The sequence below is a fragment of the Meriones unguiculatus genome, chromosome 3 (genome assembly GCF_030254825.1).
Source record: "Meriones unguiculatus strain TT.TT164.6M chromosome 3, Bangor_MerUng_6.1, whole genome shotgun sequence".
NCBI classification, from domain to species: domain Eukaryota; kingdom Metazoa; phylum Chordata; class Mammalia; order Rodentia; family Muridae; genus Meriones; species Meriones unguiculatus.
The window spans coordinates 164,097,934-164,113,553 of record NC_083351.1 but is presented as its reverse complement, the minus strand read 5'-3'; the positions used below and the strand labels follow the sequence as shown (position 1 = coordinate 164,113,553).

At 42.1% G+C, this 15,620-nt stretch overlaps 1 protein-coding gene across 2 annotated transcripts in view; it reads left to right on the top strand.

The window, feature by feature from the left end:
• The first annotated feature begins 482 nt into the window (after positions 1-482).
• Positions 483-15,620, top strand: part of Rassf6 (Ras association domain family member 6) — a 39,597-nt gene continuing 24,459 nt past the window's right edge. Inside the window, exons 1-2 of one of the 2 annotated variants that reach the window (XM_060380923.1) lie at positions 483-644; positions 8,347-8,435. In XM_060380923.1, the coding sequence (XP_060236906.1) occupies positions 8,371-8,435 (65 nt within the window). In that variant the 5' untranslated portion in view covers positions 483-644; positions 8,347-8,370. Of the gene's footprint in view, positions 645-8,335; positions 8,436-15,620 lie in introns of both variants that reach the window. The other variant, XM_021656433.2, reaches the window with a different exon arrangement.

Here is a 15,620-nt window from a genome sequence, read left to right as displayed (position 1 = left end):
ATAAAAGAGTAACAACAGCATGTCTACCCAAGACCCACTAAGTAAGATGGTCAGGCCAAGCACATTCCCTGGTGTTGCAAGCCTCCTGGGAGGTTCTGGCGCACCCTAAGGGGGTGGGGGGATGTCTTGGGTGCAAAGGTGCTGGCAAGGGATGGGGGAAGCCAAGAGCAAGGGAAAGAAAAGTAAGAAATCTCCAGCTGAAAGGTGAAATCGCTTTTCAAAAACAAAACGCAGGGGGTCCTAGCTGGTGTCGTTTATCTGCAGCACAGGTCGCCAGCGAAGATCATGCGACGAAGGTCCCCGACGTCAGCCCACTTAAGCGAACCGCGTCAGAGAGAGGTGTACCTGCCCGCGGGCTAGGAGGAGAGAGTCAACACTCCCCATGCGCTCAGAGTCGCTGGGCGTGGCTCCGGCTGCTCACACCCCTCGGTGGATGAGCTGGTAATAATTAACCGCCGCTGGGACTTGCGCCGGGACGGCAGTGTGGGGCCGGCTCCAGCCCGGAGCGCGTGAGTGAGCCGGTGAGTGACAAGGACGCCGGGACTCCCATGGGCAGCAACTCCTGCCCACGACAGCCAGGGACGCTGGCCACCTCAGGCTCCGCGCTGCCGGATCACAAGATCTGCCCCGCGTGATAACAGCAGGTGAACTTGGGAGTGGAGGGGGAAAGCCCCACTCAATCCACACACACATACCCGCGCCTGGGCGGGGGCGGGGGGCCAATTGAGAGCAGGTCCTCAGAAAGCCCAGTCCATCCTTAGGAAGGGTAAATGGGTACGAGCTTAAATGCAACCTCAACGCTGGTATGAGTTGGCCTTAAATCAAATCCTTCTCAGAATAGTCTTTCCTGGACAAGGTGAGCTTGTGGGGAGGGTGGGAGAGAGGAAGGGGGAGGGGGCGGGATTTGGAGCAGGGAGGCCACCCTGCCCTCCCTTTCCCAAAACACCAGCTCATTGACTTTACCTGGGCTGCATCTTCTTGCGTTTAAAGTGGGCATTAAATGACCACATCGCAAGGAAGGAAGAGATCCTTTGACTGGAGGGTTCAGTGAAATATTCCTTTCCTCGAGGCAAATCACCCTCCAGTCGCTGGAGAGGATTTGGGGTATAAGGAAGACCTCACCAGAAAAGGTTAGAATATTTACGCGGACACCAAGATCCTGAACCTGGGGAGTCACAGAGCCAAGATTTGTTACTAGTTTGCCACTTTGAAAGTTACTTCCCCGAATCTATAAAGCAGGGATGATACTGTGTGTCAGATGGGGATTTAGGGGATTAGGCAGTTGGCAGGCGCACCATAAATGGCACTTTTTTTGTCACCACTTGCTGGCACTGCCTAGCTTCTCGGTCACCTTCAAGTGTTTCGCGAACCCGGTGGCCAGTTTAAACTTCTATGTTATTCACTTTTATTTGGTGAAACTCATGCTTATTTCCGGGGAAATGAAAACACCTGTAAGTGGGAAAATTACTATGTCCCTCACGCTGTAGAGCCCTGGCCTTTAAATTTCACACTAAAGACTGCTCTTGAACGATTTCCACCAAATTAGCCCATCTGGGCCAACCCCTTCCATTGTAACACATACTGAATTTACAGACAAATGACGGTGAATTTCACTTGTATTCTAACCGTCTGGTCCCTATGCCTTGTCAGTCTCTAAATCTACAGCTTAAATGACAAGTGGTTTCATTTTATAAAGTATCTCGTAATGCGTACTTTTCTGGCTCTTGCTGTTAGTTTTATGAATGTTGCTAAGTGGTTTGCAATGAAAATCATCATTGTCTTAAGTATTTTTTCCGTTCTAGAATTTGAATTTCCCAATGCATTTTTAATTAGATAGTGACTGAAGAATGGGTAGAATTCTAAAGCCAAACGGTTGTGCGGCTGTCTTCTAGGATCTAACAGTGACTATTGAGCACAGTTTAGCTTATAAAATAATCAAATTTATTTAGACTAAATTAGAATACTAACTAAACATCTTTTCATCTACTATGCTGAATAGAAACTGCTGGATACAGTTTAAAGTATTTGATTTTATATTTCCTAAAAGATATATCAATATAAAGAAAAGTGCCTAATTAAGATAAATCTATTTGCCTATATTTAATATTTTAATATTGAGATTAATCTCTCTTACCTCATAAAAACTGTCTTCGTCATTAACTTATATGCCATACGTATATGCTTATCTGCTGTTCCTAAGGTGTATATCCCTTTATTACAAATTATAGAATATTGCATTCAACCAGAGAGAAAAATAACCAGGGTGTTTAGGAAATAATGAACTTTTCTAATTGCAAATAGCATTATATAATGCAAATAACATAGCATTTAATGTTTTATACTCAGCTCTTACTTTAGTTTATTATAAGTTACTCATTTTAATGAGTAATTTATAATAAACTAGGTGTTTACTGCTAACAGTCCATTTACTTGTATAAATTACTTTATTACAATGTAATTGGATGATTTGGGGACTTCAGAAACACAAATTTAGGCTTCATGTGGAAGTTTCAATTTTTTTTTTAAATTCATGTTATCCATTCATCAATGAAGGACATGCAGGTGATTTCCTTTCCCTGGCTGTTGTGAATAATGCTTAATAAGCCGTAGGGAACAAGCAAGTAAGCACCATTTCTCCTTGGTCTCTGCTTCAATTCCTGTCTACAGGAATTCCTTGAGTTCCTGCCCTGACTTCCCTTCATGACAGATTAGAAACTATAAGCAGAAATAAACCCTTTCCTGTCCATATTGCTTTTGGTCATGGTGTTCATCCCAGCAATAGAGAGCAAACCAGGACAAGTCTGTGTCCTGTCTTTTGGTTCGCTCCTTTGTTTTCTTGGCTCTTTGGATTTTTTTTAAAATAGTTCCCTGCACTCTGGATGTTAGTCTTCTATCAAATGGGTAGCTGGAAAATACAAGTGACACTAATGGATTCAGAGCTTGTGTTTATATTTACAGGTGTGTATATGTATGTATAATTTAAAGGAGAACAGATCGTGAATTTGAGAGAGGGTAGCATGAGAACAGTCAGGTGGAAGAGTGTGGGAAGAAATAAGATAAATGGAATCAATATTCATGTATGAGAATCTCAAAAAAAAAAGCATACAAAAGAATAATAGGATTTAGCAAAATAAAAATGAAATATCCAAGTATCGAAAACACAGCTTCTGAAAAAGTGCTTCTCAATGATTTCCCTTGTATTAAAATCTACGGCAGAGACTATTCTTTTGCAAAAATGAACCTGTCTTTCACAACTGTCAATGATTGCAGTTTCCACAGCAATCGGCATCACTGACTCCAGCAAACAGACATAGAAGTCAGGTCTGTGTGGAAGAAATGCTCATTGTTACTCTAGGCCCAGCCAGTAGGACGTTCAAAAAAGAAAGTGTTCATTATTTAGCAGCCAGTAAGTGATTAGGAAAAGTGAGTCGTGGTCTTCAGGACATCAACTTTTAGAATTTCCTTTTGGAACCTCAGTTGAAGCAGAGAATTTTTGAACCCCACCACAGCAGTAGTCTCTGGCTGAAGGGAACAAGATGCCTGAAGTCCCTAATTGATTGCCAGAACACCATTTCGCCTCTTCTAACCCCACTTTCCTCATCTCCCCAAGGCGCTCACTCCGAAGAACTCAGTGTGTCGTATCCATGCCGTGGAACTATGCAGCAGATTTTAGAGATTTGGCATTTCCAGTGACAGTTCATATGAACTGAGAAGAGCAGGGTGCTCATACAGAAGTCTAGTCTTTTGAGCCATAGCCTATTTAATACTACCTTAAATTCAAGAGTTGAAATTGAAAAATAAAATTTAAAACTAACTGCGGTTACACATACCTAGATTCTCAGCACTTGGGAGGTGGAGGAAGGAAGAGCAGAGATCTAAAGCCAGCCTTGAATTCTGAGGCAATCATCTCTACAAACAAGGCATTGTAGGAGAGAAGACTATGGAGCCAGGTATTTCCTGGAAACCATATTTCTATGAACTCTTTTCCTTCTTTCAAATAATGGATAATGGGTGGTTACAGATGCTACCTCAGAGCTACGTCTCATTTCCCCTAAGAGGTAATTGCTTGCAGCTCTGCTCTTCCATTCTCCAAGCAGTGAGAAAGCACCTTTATTTTACAGCAAAGGACATATTTGTACATTCTCATTGCTTCTCCAGGCTAGAACAATTTTCTCTGAAAAGAAAAAAAAAAAAAGATGCCATGTTTAAAGTCCTTATTGTAATCATAATTTAAAATGCATAGTTGCCCTTCCCGTGGGATACTTCTGGGATTATTATTATTTCTTAGTTACTTTTATTGTGGGCACATTTGTACTATAAGTTTCCTACATATGTTTTTAAAACATACTTGTAAAATCAAAAGGAAAATCACTCATCCTCTTAGAGCCCTTAATTTCAGTTATTAATACTTGAACATTTCCCTTGAGTTTAAGTGTATTTAATATTTTATGAATTCTTCCTGTGTACCCTTCATATAATCACACCAAATGATGAAAAATGAGAGTAGTAATAATAACAAAATGAAGAAGTAATAAAAATAGAAGACTCTAGTCGTCAACTTAAGGAAAACGAGGTATGGGTAAATAAAGAAAGAGACCAGTTAAGTGTTTATCACACTGTGGATAATTTATTATAGAAGGTCAGAAGCAAGAAAGGTCCTGGGAAGCTGGAGATGTTGTTTTATTTTTATTTTCTATTTGGCTCTTTTTAAAAGAACCTGACCCATGGCTGTACATTCAGATATAGGCTACATTTCTATACCCAGCACACTCAGAGAAGAAACTCAGGAAATATTTAGTTGGATAGTCAAAGGAGTGAACTAAAATTTCCACCTTTAAATAAGTAACCACCGAAGTCATCCATGGTTGGGCTCTGGAAGGTATTTTGAATGACGTGTATTTGCATTCACTGGGGACTTGAATTCCCTTCCTCCTTCCCTCACCTCTGGCCTCATTATGGTAACTGGCAAATTCAGGCATGCCCATGTCTAAACAGGAATATAGACCTGGAGGAAATGAACCCCAGAAGGCTCTTCTTTATTTTTCTCGGATCCAGGGCAGCCCACACACTGATGCTGTCTGTCAATAACTCTGAAGGTTCCAGATCTGTCTGCCAGCTAGGAATGATTCTACTTCCCTGGGCATCTTTCATCCTGGCTCCCCTTAATTAAACCTGCCCTTTCTCTCCAGGCCTCTCTAAGACTTGATTACCCTGTCAAATTGTCCTCTCTTGAAATCCAACCTATGGGGCAAAATGGAAAAGTAAATAGCCAAACTTATTAAACTAGTGCTCTTGTTTTACACACAGTCTAAGTCAATCAATTCTCGCCCCTGGGCCTGGTAGTGACTATGATTCACTGTCCAAGCAAAGCCTGTGTTGGTAGCAACCATCTTCCTTCTCAAGTCGTAGGGCATTGTGTTCCACCAAAGAACTGAACGCCCTAAGAATGACCTCAGAAGGTTCTAGCCTTTCCGTTCTTCCTTGTTTTCCTACATCCTCTTTATCTCTGCTGCTTCTGACTCTATCACTTTCTTCCTGAGCTTTTGAGATAACTGATTCAGACCTTAAGCCCATCGTATCTTAATTGAGATTTTCATCAGAATGCCATAAGGTTTGGTTTGCTGAGTCTTGGTGAACAAGGCGAGGAAAACAGAGAAGAGAAACTGTTTGAATGTACAGACCCATGCCTCTCTCTGAGTAAACAAAACCAAGATTTTAGCAAACATTCTCTTCCTCCTTAGTTACTGGAACTCTCTGAACACGTTAGGCAGATTTAGGGCCATACGTGATCAATATTATTTTTATTCAATTATCACACCCTACTTATGAACGCAGTTTTTAAATTCTTGTCCGTTAAATTCTATTCAACTGCCTTCTTCCCTAAGGTTGTATCTTCCAGAGTCTGAGGAACCTATCTGCTCCGACTTACTCTAGCACAGGTCACAATCCGATGATAAACTTGAATTGAGACTGTTTGCCTTCCTTCATGCTATTTCAGACTTGTTATGAATACAGAGAGAAGGAACCATTGGGGCAGCTCCTGCAGTGATTCTTCTGTACATCACTTCTCCTTTTCACTTCGCTATTACATGGCACCTCACGCTTCCGAATCTCCTCAGCATTTGATGAGAATTTGCCATCTGGCTTCTATGTGGTGATTTCTGGGTCCTCACCATGTAAGAGTGGGCAAGATGGAGCCCCAGGTCCTGAATTCAGAGTATATATTAAAAGTACAGTCAAAGAGAATGCACCTGTGGATTCAAATGTGTTTAGGGTGGAGGGAGGAAGAGTAAGACTGAGACTTAGTTTGGGTGCCTAATTGGACATCCAGGAAAGGATTGAGGACCAGGAAAAACCCGTGCCTAGAGGAAGTTGATGCCTCTGAGACTAGAAACTGGGTGGTAGCATGAGTCTAGGACTCATGTCCTAGCAGGAGCTGAGTGGATTAGCACACAGATCCATTTACCTGGAAATATAGTTAGGAAGAGGAAGATGGAATACACTCCCAAAACAGCTGCTATTTAAAGGGCACCTAATGAAGTCCACAGAACAGACCAAGACTCTGAGAGCTGTGAGATGCCACAAAAAGAGAGCAAAGCTGTTCTTGCTGTTTCATCTTGAAAGGCTAAGAAGAAAGTATACCAGGGGAAGAGAAAAATCAGAATCATCTAATGGTTCTTTGAGGCAGACAAAATGGACAGTTTGGCAAAATACAGATGTTAAGAATGGGAGGAGAGGCATGGGGCAGGGTAAATTAAACAAATTTACAAATTTAGGGGTAAATAACCCCTAAGTGGATCCAGGAAGGAGAAGATCGTGTTTGGGCCACATCATCATCACTGGGTGATCTTGGTGTGGGATCTACAGTGCTTTTATGTAGGTTCAAAGAATGAAAAAAAAAAAAAAAGAAAGAAAGAAAGAAAGAAAGAAAGAAAGAAAGAAAGAAAGAAAGAAAGAAAGAAAGAAAGAAAGAAAGAAAGAAAGAAAGAAAGAAAGAAAGAAAGAAAGAAAGAAAGAAAGAAAGAGAAAAAAGACAAAGGGAAACTTGGCTTTTAGACGCTAGAGCAAGGTCTGTGTAACCAGACATCCCAATCCATCAAATGGTGTGGATTTGTTAAGCTTACAGATAGTGTCTTTGCCATAAAGCAACATAGTATCAAGAGGACCCTAGCTAGATTTTTGTCCCTTCTAGCATGAGCCCTAGATGACACAGACCTTGGGCAATGACCCATCATCAAAGAGACACCCTTAACTAGAAGAACACCATGATTTGAACAAAGAAAATCGAAAAGCAAGTGAGACATAAATCAGTAATGACCATATAGGAAGCAGAATACCAGAACCAGAGTGGTGCCGATAAAGCAGCAGTGGGGAGACTTGAGAAGGGTCACCATATAACTGGGACACATTGGACCCACAGTGAAGACTGCCTGAGATCAAGCTGAACAGATGAGGGCACACTTGATGGCATGAAATTTCATTACACAAGACCTGTCATTGAAGAGATGCTTCCGTAGAGGGTTTGTAAAGATAGATTTGAGAAGAACAAGTAAAGAAAATGTAGATGCCAGGCTAAGAGACTTAAGCTGTCTCTTAGTTAAATAGAATAACTATCTAACTCTTTCTTCTTCTTCTTCTTCTTTTTCTTGTTCTTCTTGTTCTTGTTCTTCTTGTTCTTCTTCTTCTTCTTCTTCTTCTTCTTCCTCTTCCTCTTCCTCTCCTCCTCCTCCTTCATCTATTTTGTCTTCTTCCTCCTACTTCACCCCTTTTTCTCTGCCTCCTCTTCCTGTTCCTCCTCCTCCTCCTTTCTTCCCTTCTGGTATCCCAGGGAATTAGCATGTATAATACCATCTAGGTACTTTCTATTAAGAAAATTGAACTTTTCTTTCCAGCCTATCTTTTGATTCTGAATATAGTGACTGTGATTCTTCAGGCTCAAAGCAATGATATGTATGTGTGGATGCAAAATAGAGAAAGCAGAAAGTATGCTCAATATTTGTGATCACACCCTTATGCCATTGATATGAACTCGTAATAGAGGTGATTGTTGATATCTGATCTCAGGTTCCAGAACCTTCAGGAGAGCTGGAGGCTCTTATATCATCCTTAGTCAGCTCTCTAGCCAGAACTTGACATCAGCACCTGGAATCTTGACCTGATCCAGGGTTCAGCCACTTGGGGTTAGGTTGCTGCAGTAGAAGGATTGTAATCCCTCACATGGATTTAAAACCTTCTCATATACAATAGAGACATAAGCAAATACATGGTTTAAATAAGAAACGAACTTAAGGATATCTCCCAGCAACAAAGCATTAATGCTTTTCTAATGTTTTAGGGCATCCTCAGATCATTTTGGAAAGGGGGAAAAGGATGACAATGATGGATGACCAGTACCCTTCGTGGATCTTTGTCAACGAGAGGACATTCATAACCAGGTAAGCATACACCCATCTGACATGCTATTCTGCTCCATTCACTGGTAGAGCATGCCATTCAGGCTTTTCTAAGAATGACCTATGACCAATGAGATCAGTATTGTGAACCATTAGGTAAGATACTAGATAAGAAAATAAAGTATTTTCCTAAGCTTAATGTATACTGCTAAGTCATACCCTGTCATAGAATGACTACTCATATTTCATTAACAGTTGTCTGATTTCATTTAAAATTATGTTTCAGTTTTAATAATTCAAACATTTATGAAGACTGAGTTAAGGAGAGAAAGTTCCTCATGAATGATATCAATACACCCAGAGTTTGTTCTGAGGCCACAAATCATGTGTTCAGTCCTTAGCTCTCTATATTTGTCTTTCATTTCTGACACATTCCACTTTCGTCTTGACATGCACTACATAAGATAAAGCCAACATCCTTACCTACTTTTCTTCAGACAATAAATAGCATCTTCTATTGCTTTTTGGACAGCAGAAGTTTAAGAACTAGAAAGATGAGAGCTGAACCTGACTAAGCCAAGGCAGATGCTGAGAAAGAGAAAGAAGTCATACAGACTCAAATGGTACCATGGCAAGCCCAAGTCAAAGGATAGGAGAGGTAGAAACCGCGTGAGAAATGTCAATGCTGTGGGGTAGATTAGCAAAGCAAAGGGCCACAAAGGTGGTCAGAAGCCACCACTAGAGGATAAATATGAAATATAAGAGTAGAAAGAAAACATGACAAGCTGACTCGAAGGGAGACTTTTCCTTCATTCCTTGCACAGACACTGGCGTCACACTGTGGAAAGACTGTAATGAGCACTGGGTATTCATCAATGAATCAAATGAAACCCTTACTTTCAGGGGATGGAGGGTGCAGTCAAGATGAAGATAAATGCTGAAATAAGGGAAACATAAAAATAAAGCAGGAACGTGAGTGAAGAACCTAGAGGCAGACAGGCAGGGAGTTTCTAACTCAAGGAAGGATTCAAGGAAAACCCTAAGTGAAGACACAGGATTGGAAGAAAAAGCCTCGGGTAAGCAGCTGTGAGCATCCCTAGCTCAGAAGGAGGAGCATGAAAGTACAGGAAAGGCCAGTGTAGAGGAACTAGAGGAAAAAGAGAGTAAACAAAGCTGAGATCAGAGGCACAGACCGCCCAGAAAACATGGCCTTTCGGGGGCCATTGTGAGACTTGGCCTTTCTCACCAAAAAAGATGAGAAATGTTAAGATACTGAATACAGATGTGACAACATCGGTCTGGCTGTGAGGGATACACTGAAGAAGGCCTAAATAGAGATACAGAGTGAACGTTAAAAGTGGAGATGATGGTGGCCTGAACCATGGCAGCAAGAGAGGTAGGAAAAGGACCGTGACAGATTGCCCAGCTTACATGCCTGCTGAGGTTAACAAAGGGCTCACAGGCAAGGGATTTAGCAATGATTTTATGCAGCCATCTTGATTAAATATTTTACATGTTTCTCTTATATTTACATGAGTTAAAAAGCTGAGAGGATTTAGAGAATAAAAGTATCCAGATCAAACATTAATGGAGAAACTCAGTTTAACTTAAGCTTTTTTCTTTCCTCAAGCAGATTCCATTTTATAAAACTGAGACCACACTGTATCTTATTTTACAGGCCCCTCGTTAGATTATAAATATTTTCCCATACCACTAAAGGAAATCTTCCTAAAATGTTTTGACTGATACAGTCACTTTCAGTAAGACAGAAACACCACCCTGTAGTCATGCCCTAACTTCTGTCTTCTAGGTGGCTGTAGTTTTGTTTTTATCCATAAGGCTGGTTGACAGAAATGGCCCCTGGATCAATGTGTACAAACAGCATGCGTTTGCCTCTACAGATCAGCTCCCCAGAACACATGCTCTTGCCAACAACTGAAGGTCTCAGGGCCTTTCTTCCTTATTTCTGATAAGAGCTCTGGGATAGACTTGGAAAAAATGTAAATCACTTGAGGGTGAGGACTACACATTTTTAGCCTCTTTCACAAAGTTGTACCAGTGGGTGAGCTTGGTATAATAATTTTTAGGGGCAACATAGATGCTCACCTTACTTTAATACTTATGGAAACTATTAAGAAATTATAGTATAAGAAAATATTAAGTATGAGTATAAAATATAGCATAAGAAAAATATAAGAAATCTTATAAATCTTATAAATCTTAAAAATATAAGAATGGTTTCATGAATATTGCTTAGACAAAATGACAAAGGAAAGCAAAGTCAATTAAGAAGTTATTGGCAACAGATAATACTTTAACTTGACCTAAACTATTAAAATAGCTCTTCAACACTGCCATAGCCCCTGCCAGATTGCAGTTGGCTTTCTATTTTCTTTCTTTTTTTGCAGGGAGGGGAAGGAAGGGTTTCTTTCAGCTCACCAGTCCATTTGTCTTTCTTACAAACCTAGCCTGAACGCCTAATACATAAAATTAATATTTCCATCTCTGAAAACGTTTTGACAAGCATTTTCTAATACTCAGCTATAATATAGGAAAAAAAAAAGATTGCATTTAAAAACCCACGTATAGTCCCACAGTATTATTTATCTGCAATTAAATATGTCACAATAAAACCAGGCATTTCCAAAGGTGACAAGATTGTAGTGAGCTTTATTTCTCATCTTCGAATCGGTCGGTTGAAGAGCTTAAGAGCTTGTCTTCCATAGACCATGATGTCTTTTAGACCACGGGCTGTCTGCATGCTCACTGGAGCCTGGTACGGCTGAGCAACATCAGGAAGCAGCATAATTCCACAGGCTCTATGTATCCAGAGAGACTTTTTCAGTATGCGGTCTGTAGAACCCTGGATTCTGAATCAGACTCTCACCAACAGTACAGATGCTGGGCTCAGCCCCACACTGATCATGTGACTCTCCCACATGCTGAAGTCCCTAGAGGAGGGAGGGATGAAGTTCTGACAGCTTCCAGCTTCCCATCAGAGCATCCCAGAAACCATAAGAAATCTCTGCAAAACTGTCGTCAAAAATGATAGCAATGTGGCATGCCATATCCACACATCTGGAAACAGCCCCTCCCCCGTTTACCCAGTTTAGTTTCTCAGCTCCCTGGATACATTTGCCATCAGAGTAAACAAAACAGATATTGTATTTTATTAATATTTTCATTTACCTACACCAAAAAATGCAGAGAAGTGTCAGAAATTGTTGTTATAATAAAATTTAAAATATGAAAAAAATAGTATCTACCTAATTGAAAATTTTGGTTTCAGCACTTTTAATGAGAATTAACACATGATCAGTAATAAAACAAGAGGTCCTATGGGTCACAGCACTTCAGTCAGCCAGCCACTGGTATGTTAGGACTGGGTGAAAATTTGTTTCCAGACTTCCTGGCTCAAGGGTGTTGGCATCAATTCGCTTCAAGCTCCAGTGACCACGGTTCCAGTGTGCTGCTCCATTGCCCGGAGTCACCACTGTGCTCGGTGCCCATGCAAATATTCCAAATCAAATACGGTTCCATTTGGTTGCTCTCAAAGCATTTGCATCTTACCGTTTAAATCAGGAAGAGTTTAGAAGTAAATAATTATCAGCCCTGTATTTAAAACAAACAAAAACAAAAAGTTCAGCCCAGATTCATGCAGGTCGGATTTCAAAACCTGTTAGGTTTTCGGTGCTTCTTAGACATTGATGTCAACCGAAACATGTGCATCCCTGTCCTTGGTAAATAGGCTTAATTAGCATGACGCCGTGAGTGTATGCAAGTACATTATTCTTTACAGTTTTTGTTCAAGGCGTGTTGGCTGGTACCCTTTGCTGGGACAAAAGAACAAGCCACCTACACTTCTAAGCACAAATTATACACAAAGGGACCCTGTTCCTGAGGCTGCCTCCTACCTGGCTTGGAGAGCCAGTGGGAGTCCAGAGCATACTGATCAAAAGAATGAACACTGAGCCCCAGCCAGCCCTGAGGACAGGTCTGTGAGGAGAGGCCCTTACTCTCAGGAAGGCCACTTCAGGGTTTAATGAGGATGCGGAAGGCTTCTCTAAAGGTTTAAAAACAGTCAAGAGGATAAAATGAGCCAGAGACAATGGGTTTGAAACATGTGTTTAGAGCTATTTTTTCTGTGTAGAGATTGTCTTAAAATCGTCACAGTTTTACTTTCTGATGATCTGGTGAAAATGAAAGATTATTATTTTTAAAAAGAATGAACAATACATATGGGGCTATATCAGAAACTTCAGTAATGCCCCCAGATATCTGGAAAGAGGGCACCTCTCAAAATTTCCTTAGAGCCAATATTTCCCCAGAAACATATATTATCAGTAGTCACTGAGTGTGTCAATGACAGCCCCCTGCTGTTTATCTGCTCTATAGTTACCCATTCTGTCACTTTAATGGATTCAAAGCTCTTTCAAGGATTCACAGAAATTTTTCCACAGAGTCTGAAGTCAAATTTCAAACACGACTCTCCCACCCCACTCCTGTGTTTATTACCTATATAGAATTTACTTTAACGTCTGATGTCCTCAATCACAGCACTCCCCACACCACACCCCCCAGGAGTTAGCTGGGATTCAATTTTCCATGTTATTCCCTAAGCAAATGAGGTTTGAGGCTACGCCATGAGCTGTTGCCAGAAGAAAAGCTAGGCTGTTTGCATAAAGCAGAACATTCTAGAATCAGCCTGCTGGCTGACACTGCAGCTCTCAGCTAGCCCAGGAAAGTGCCCAGAGGCCAGGCCCTTCTGCGGAGTTCCTGGATCTTCACTGGGGACTGGGATGGGGTGTCTGCGTGGCTCCATTCCTGGGTGCTTCAGCTGCTGTTCTCTCTGGGAAATGCAGGTCTGAGGTGTAGAAACCAAGTGAGGTGAACACTCTAGACGAGGAGGGCCTCACCTTAGCGAGATCTGAGGCCTGACTAGGGAGGGATTTAACTCAGAGAAGCAAGATCAAGAGGCATCTGGTACAGGAAGCGTCAGAATCCTGTGCTCAGTGAGTTACAGCAAGCGGAAGGTTCCAGGCCAGCTGAGGTACAGGACACACGAGAGTATAACTCTCTTTACCTTATATATATATTTGTTTATTTATTTTATGTGTATGGATGTCCCGTCTACACAGTGGATGTCTGTACACAGTGTGACAAACCTGGTATCTTGAGAGGCCAGGAAAAGGCATCAGAGTCTCTGGAAACGAAGTTGTGATCTTCCCCATGGGTGCTGGGAATCAAAACTGGGTCCTCTGGAAGAGCAGAAAAACGCCCTTAACCTCCTCCAAGCCAGCTCTTCAGATCTCAACGCCTCTCTTAAAAAGAAAGCAGGAGAGGGGCTACACAGGATCATCGTGTGTCATGATAAGGATCGGAGGATTTTTCAAAGGGCTACAGAGAGGCATTCATGGGTGTTAAGCAAAGCAGACGACGTGGTTAGACATTCTCTGCTCAGTGGGGATCATGTGGGCGATAGATGGGTGTCATGAAGAAGAGAAGAACAGTTGGTCGGTGTATTTGTTGCAGAACAAGAAGAATCGGTGGTCAGGGTCTTGCGAGCGAGGCAGTGGCCATAAGGCCGTGTGATGGGAGGCTCCGGCCTGGACCTCCTGCTTGCTCACATCAGTGGTCCCGAGAATTACTGGTCAGCTTCCAGCACCAATCTCACAGGCCCGTTGAGGCTGGAAGGGTTACTTATTTAAGTAGCAGAGCTAGATGGGTTCCTCCTCCAGAAGGAGCAGAGGCTGAAGCCACTGTGGGTCTTCCTTCCCAGTAGAGTCCCTCACCTTTCACACACAGAGGCCATTGTCTCGCAGCCCACGTGAGCCTGTCCAAACAATGACCAGCGATCTGTGGCGCAGCCATGTTTGCTTTTCAGGCGGCTTGTTATTTTTTTTTTTTTCAAAAGCTGTTTTTTTTCTAAACCTTGTTTTAGAAACAGGTGAAAACTTGAAATGTATGAGTACATCAGGGGTGAATGAAAAGCAGGCATTCGGAATCATTCTCTCGGCTCTCTCCCCACCCTCGTGGCTCAGCCAAACACCTCCACTTCTGAAGCCGCATCAGCCCTTCGCAGTTGAAGCTAGTTCATCTCTGGGCTGGATAACTACAGCAGCCTGCTCCTGGGGCTTCCACTCGGAAGCCCCTTCTCTTTGAGCTATCAGATGTTTCTCTGTTACATGATCGCCATCATCTTGCCTAAATCCTCCAAAGGTTTCTTGCTGTCCTCAGAGCGAGATGCGCACCCCTCCGTATAGCTTCAGGGGCTGGCAGGACCCCTACAGCCTTATTTTGAATCATGTCTTTTTCTCTCCTTCAGAAGTGCCTGGCTTGGTCCCACACTCCAGTCAGGACAGGCGTGTGTCTGCCTGGCCTCTCTCCCTCATTCTTCCCCTGGCTGGATGATCCCATCATAGCAAACACAGTTTACTCTTTCTTACCACCTGAGCACCCTCTCTGGAGGGTCCTCTCCCTGAGCGCTATACATAGAATCGTGTATCCTTTGCAGAATCTTACCCTCTGTCACAGGACAGTGCTCCACTGTTCTTTCTTCTTCCCTTGCTCTCAGCCATAAAGTTATTCTCAGCTGCAGAGGCCTCGGTGCTGTGTTCAAGGCTGTACCCGTACCCTGCTTGTATCACACCTGTTACCCTTCAGTGTCTCAGCAGAACCCCGGTGTGTAGAAATAAGTATGGCAGTGAGTGTTAGATTTTAAACAAAGCCTTGATATGTTAAATAGGCACCGCAGCCATTTGTTTAAACATACTTACTTAGAATTATTACAATCAGTGTAATTCTAGTCAGAATGTCTGATCTTTATCAGCCTATAGAAAGGTATATACTATTTATATTCCTTTCATATATCATTTATGTATAAAAAGGTCCAAAAGGTCTGTCCTTTGGGTTGGCATGGAAGCATGAGCAATGGCTTTCCTGTGTAAATAGCATCGACACAGAGACCCAGCCCCTGCTGCTGAGTGTCACCCACCAGAGGAGAAGATGGCAAGACAGAGCCCTCCTTGTTCTGGTCCCTGCTACCTAGTGAGGCCTGACTCAAAAATATAGCCAGGTTGCTTTCTTCAAAAGAACGCATGAAAAGAAAAAAACAGTCCATCTTTCTATCCTGTCCACATGCTGTGTGTGGCTTAGTAACATTGTTACAGTAGCAGGAGCCCTCTTGTATGGTGCAGTTTTCCTAGTTAAAACATCCTAGTTTGTTTT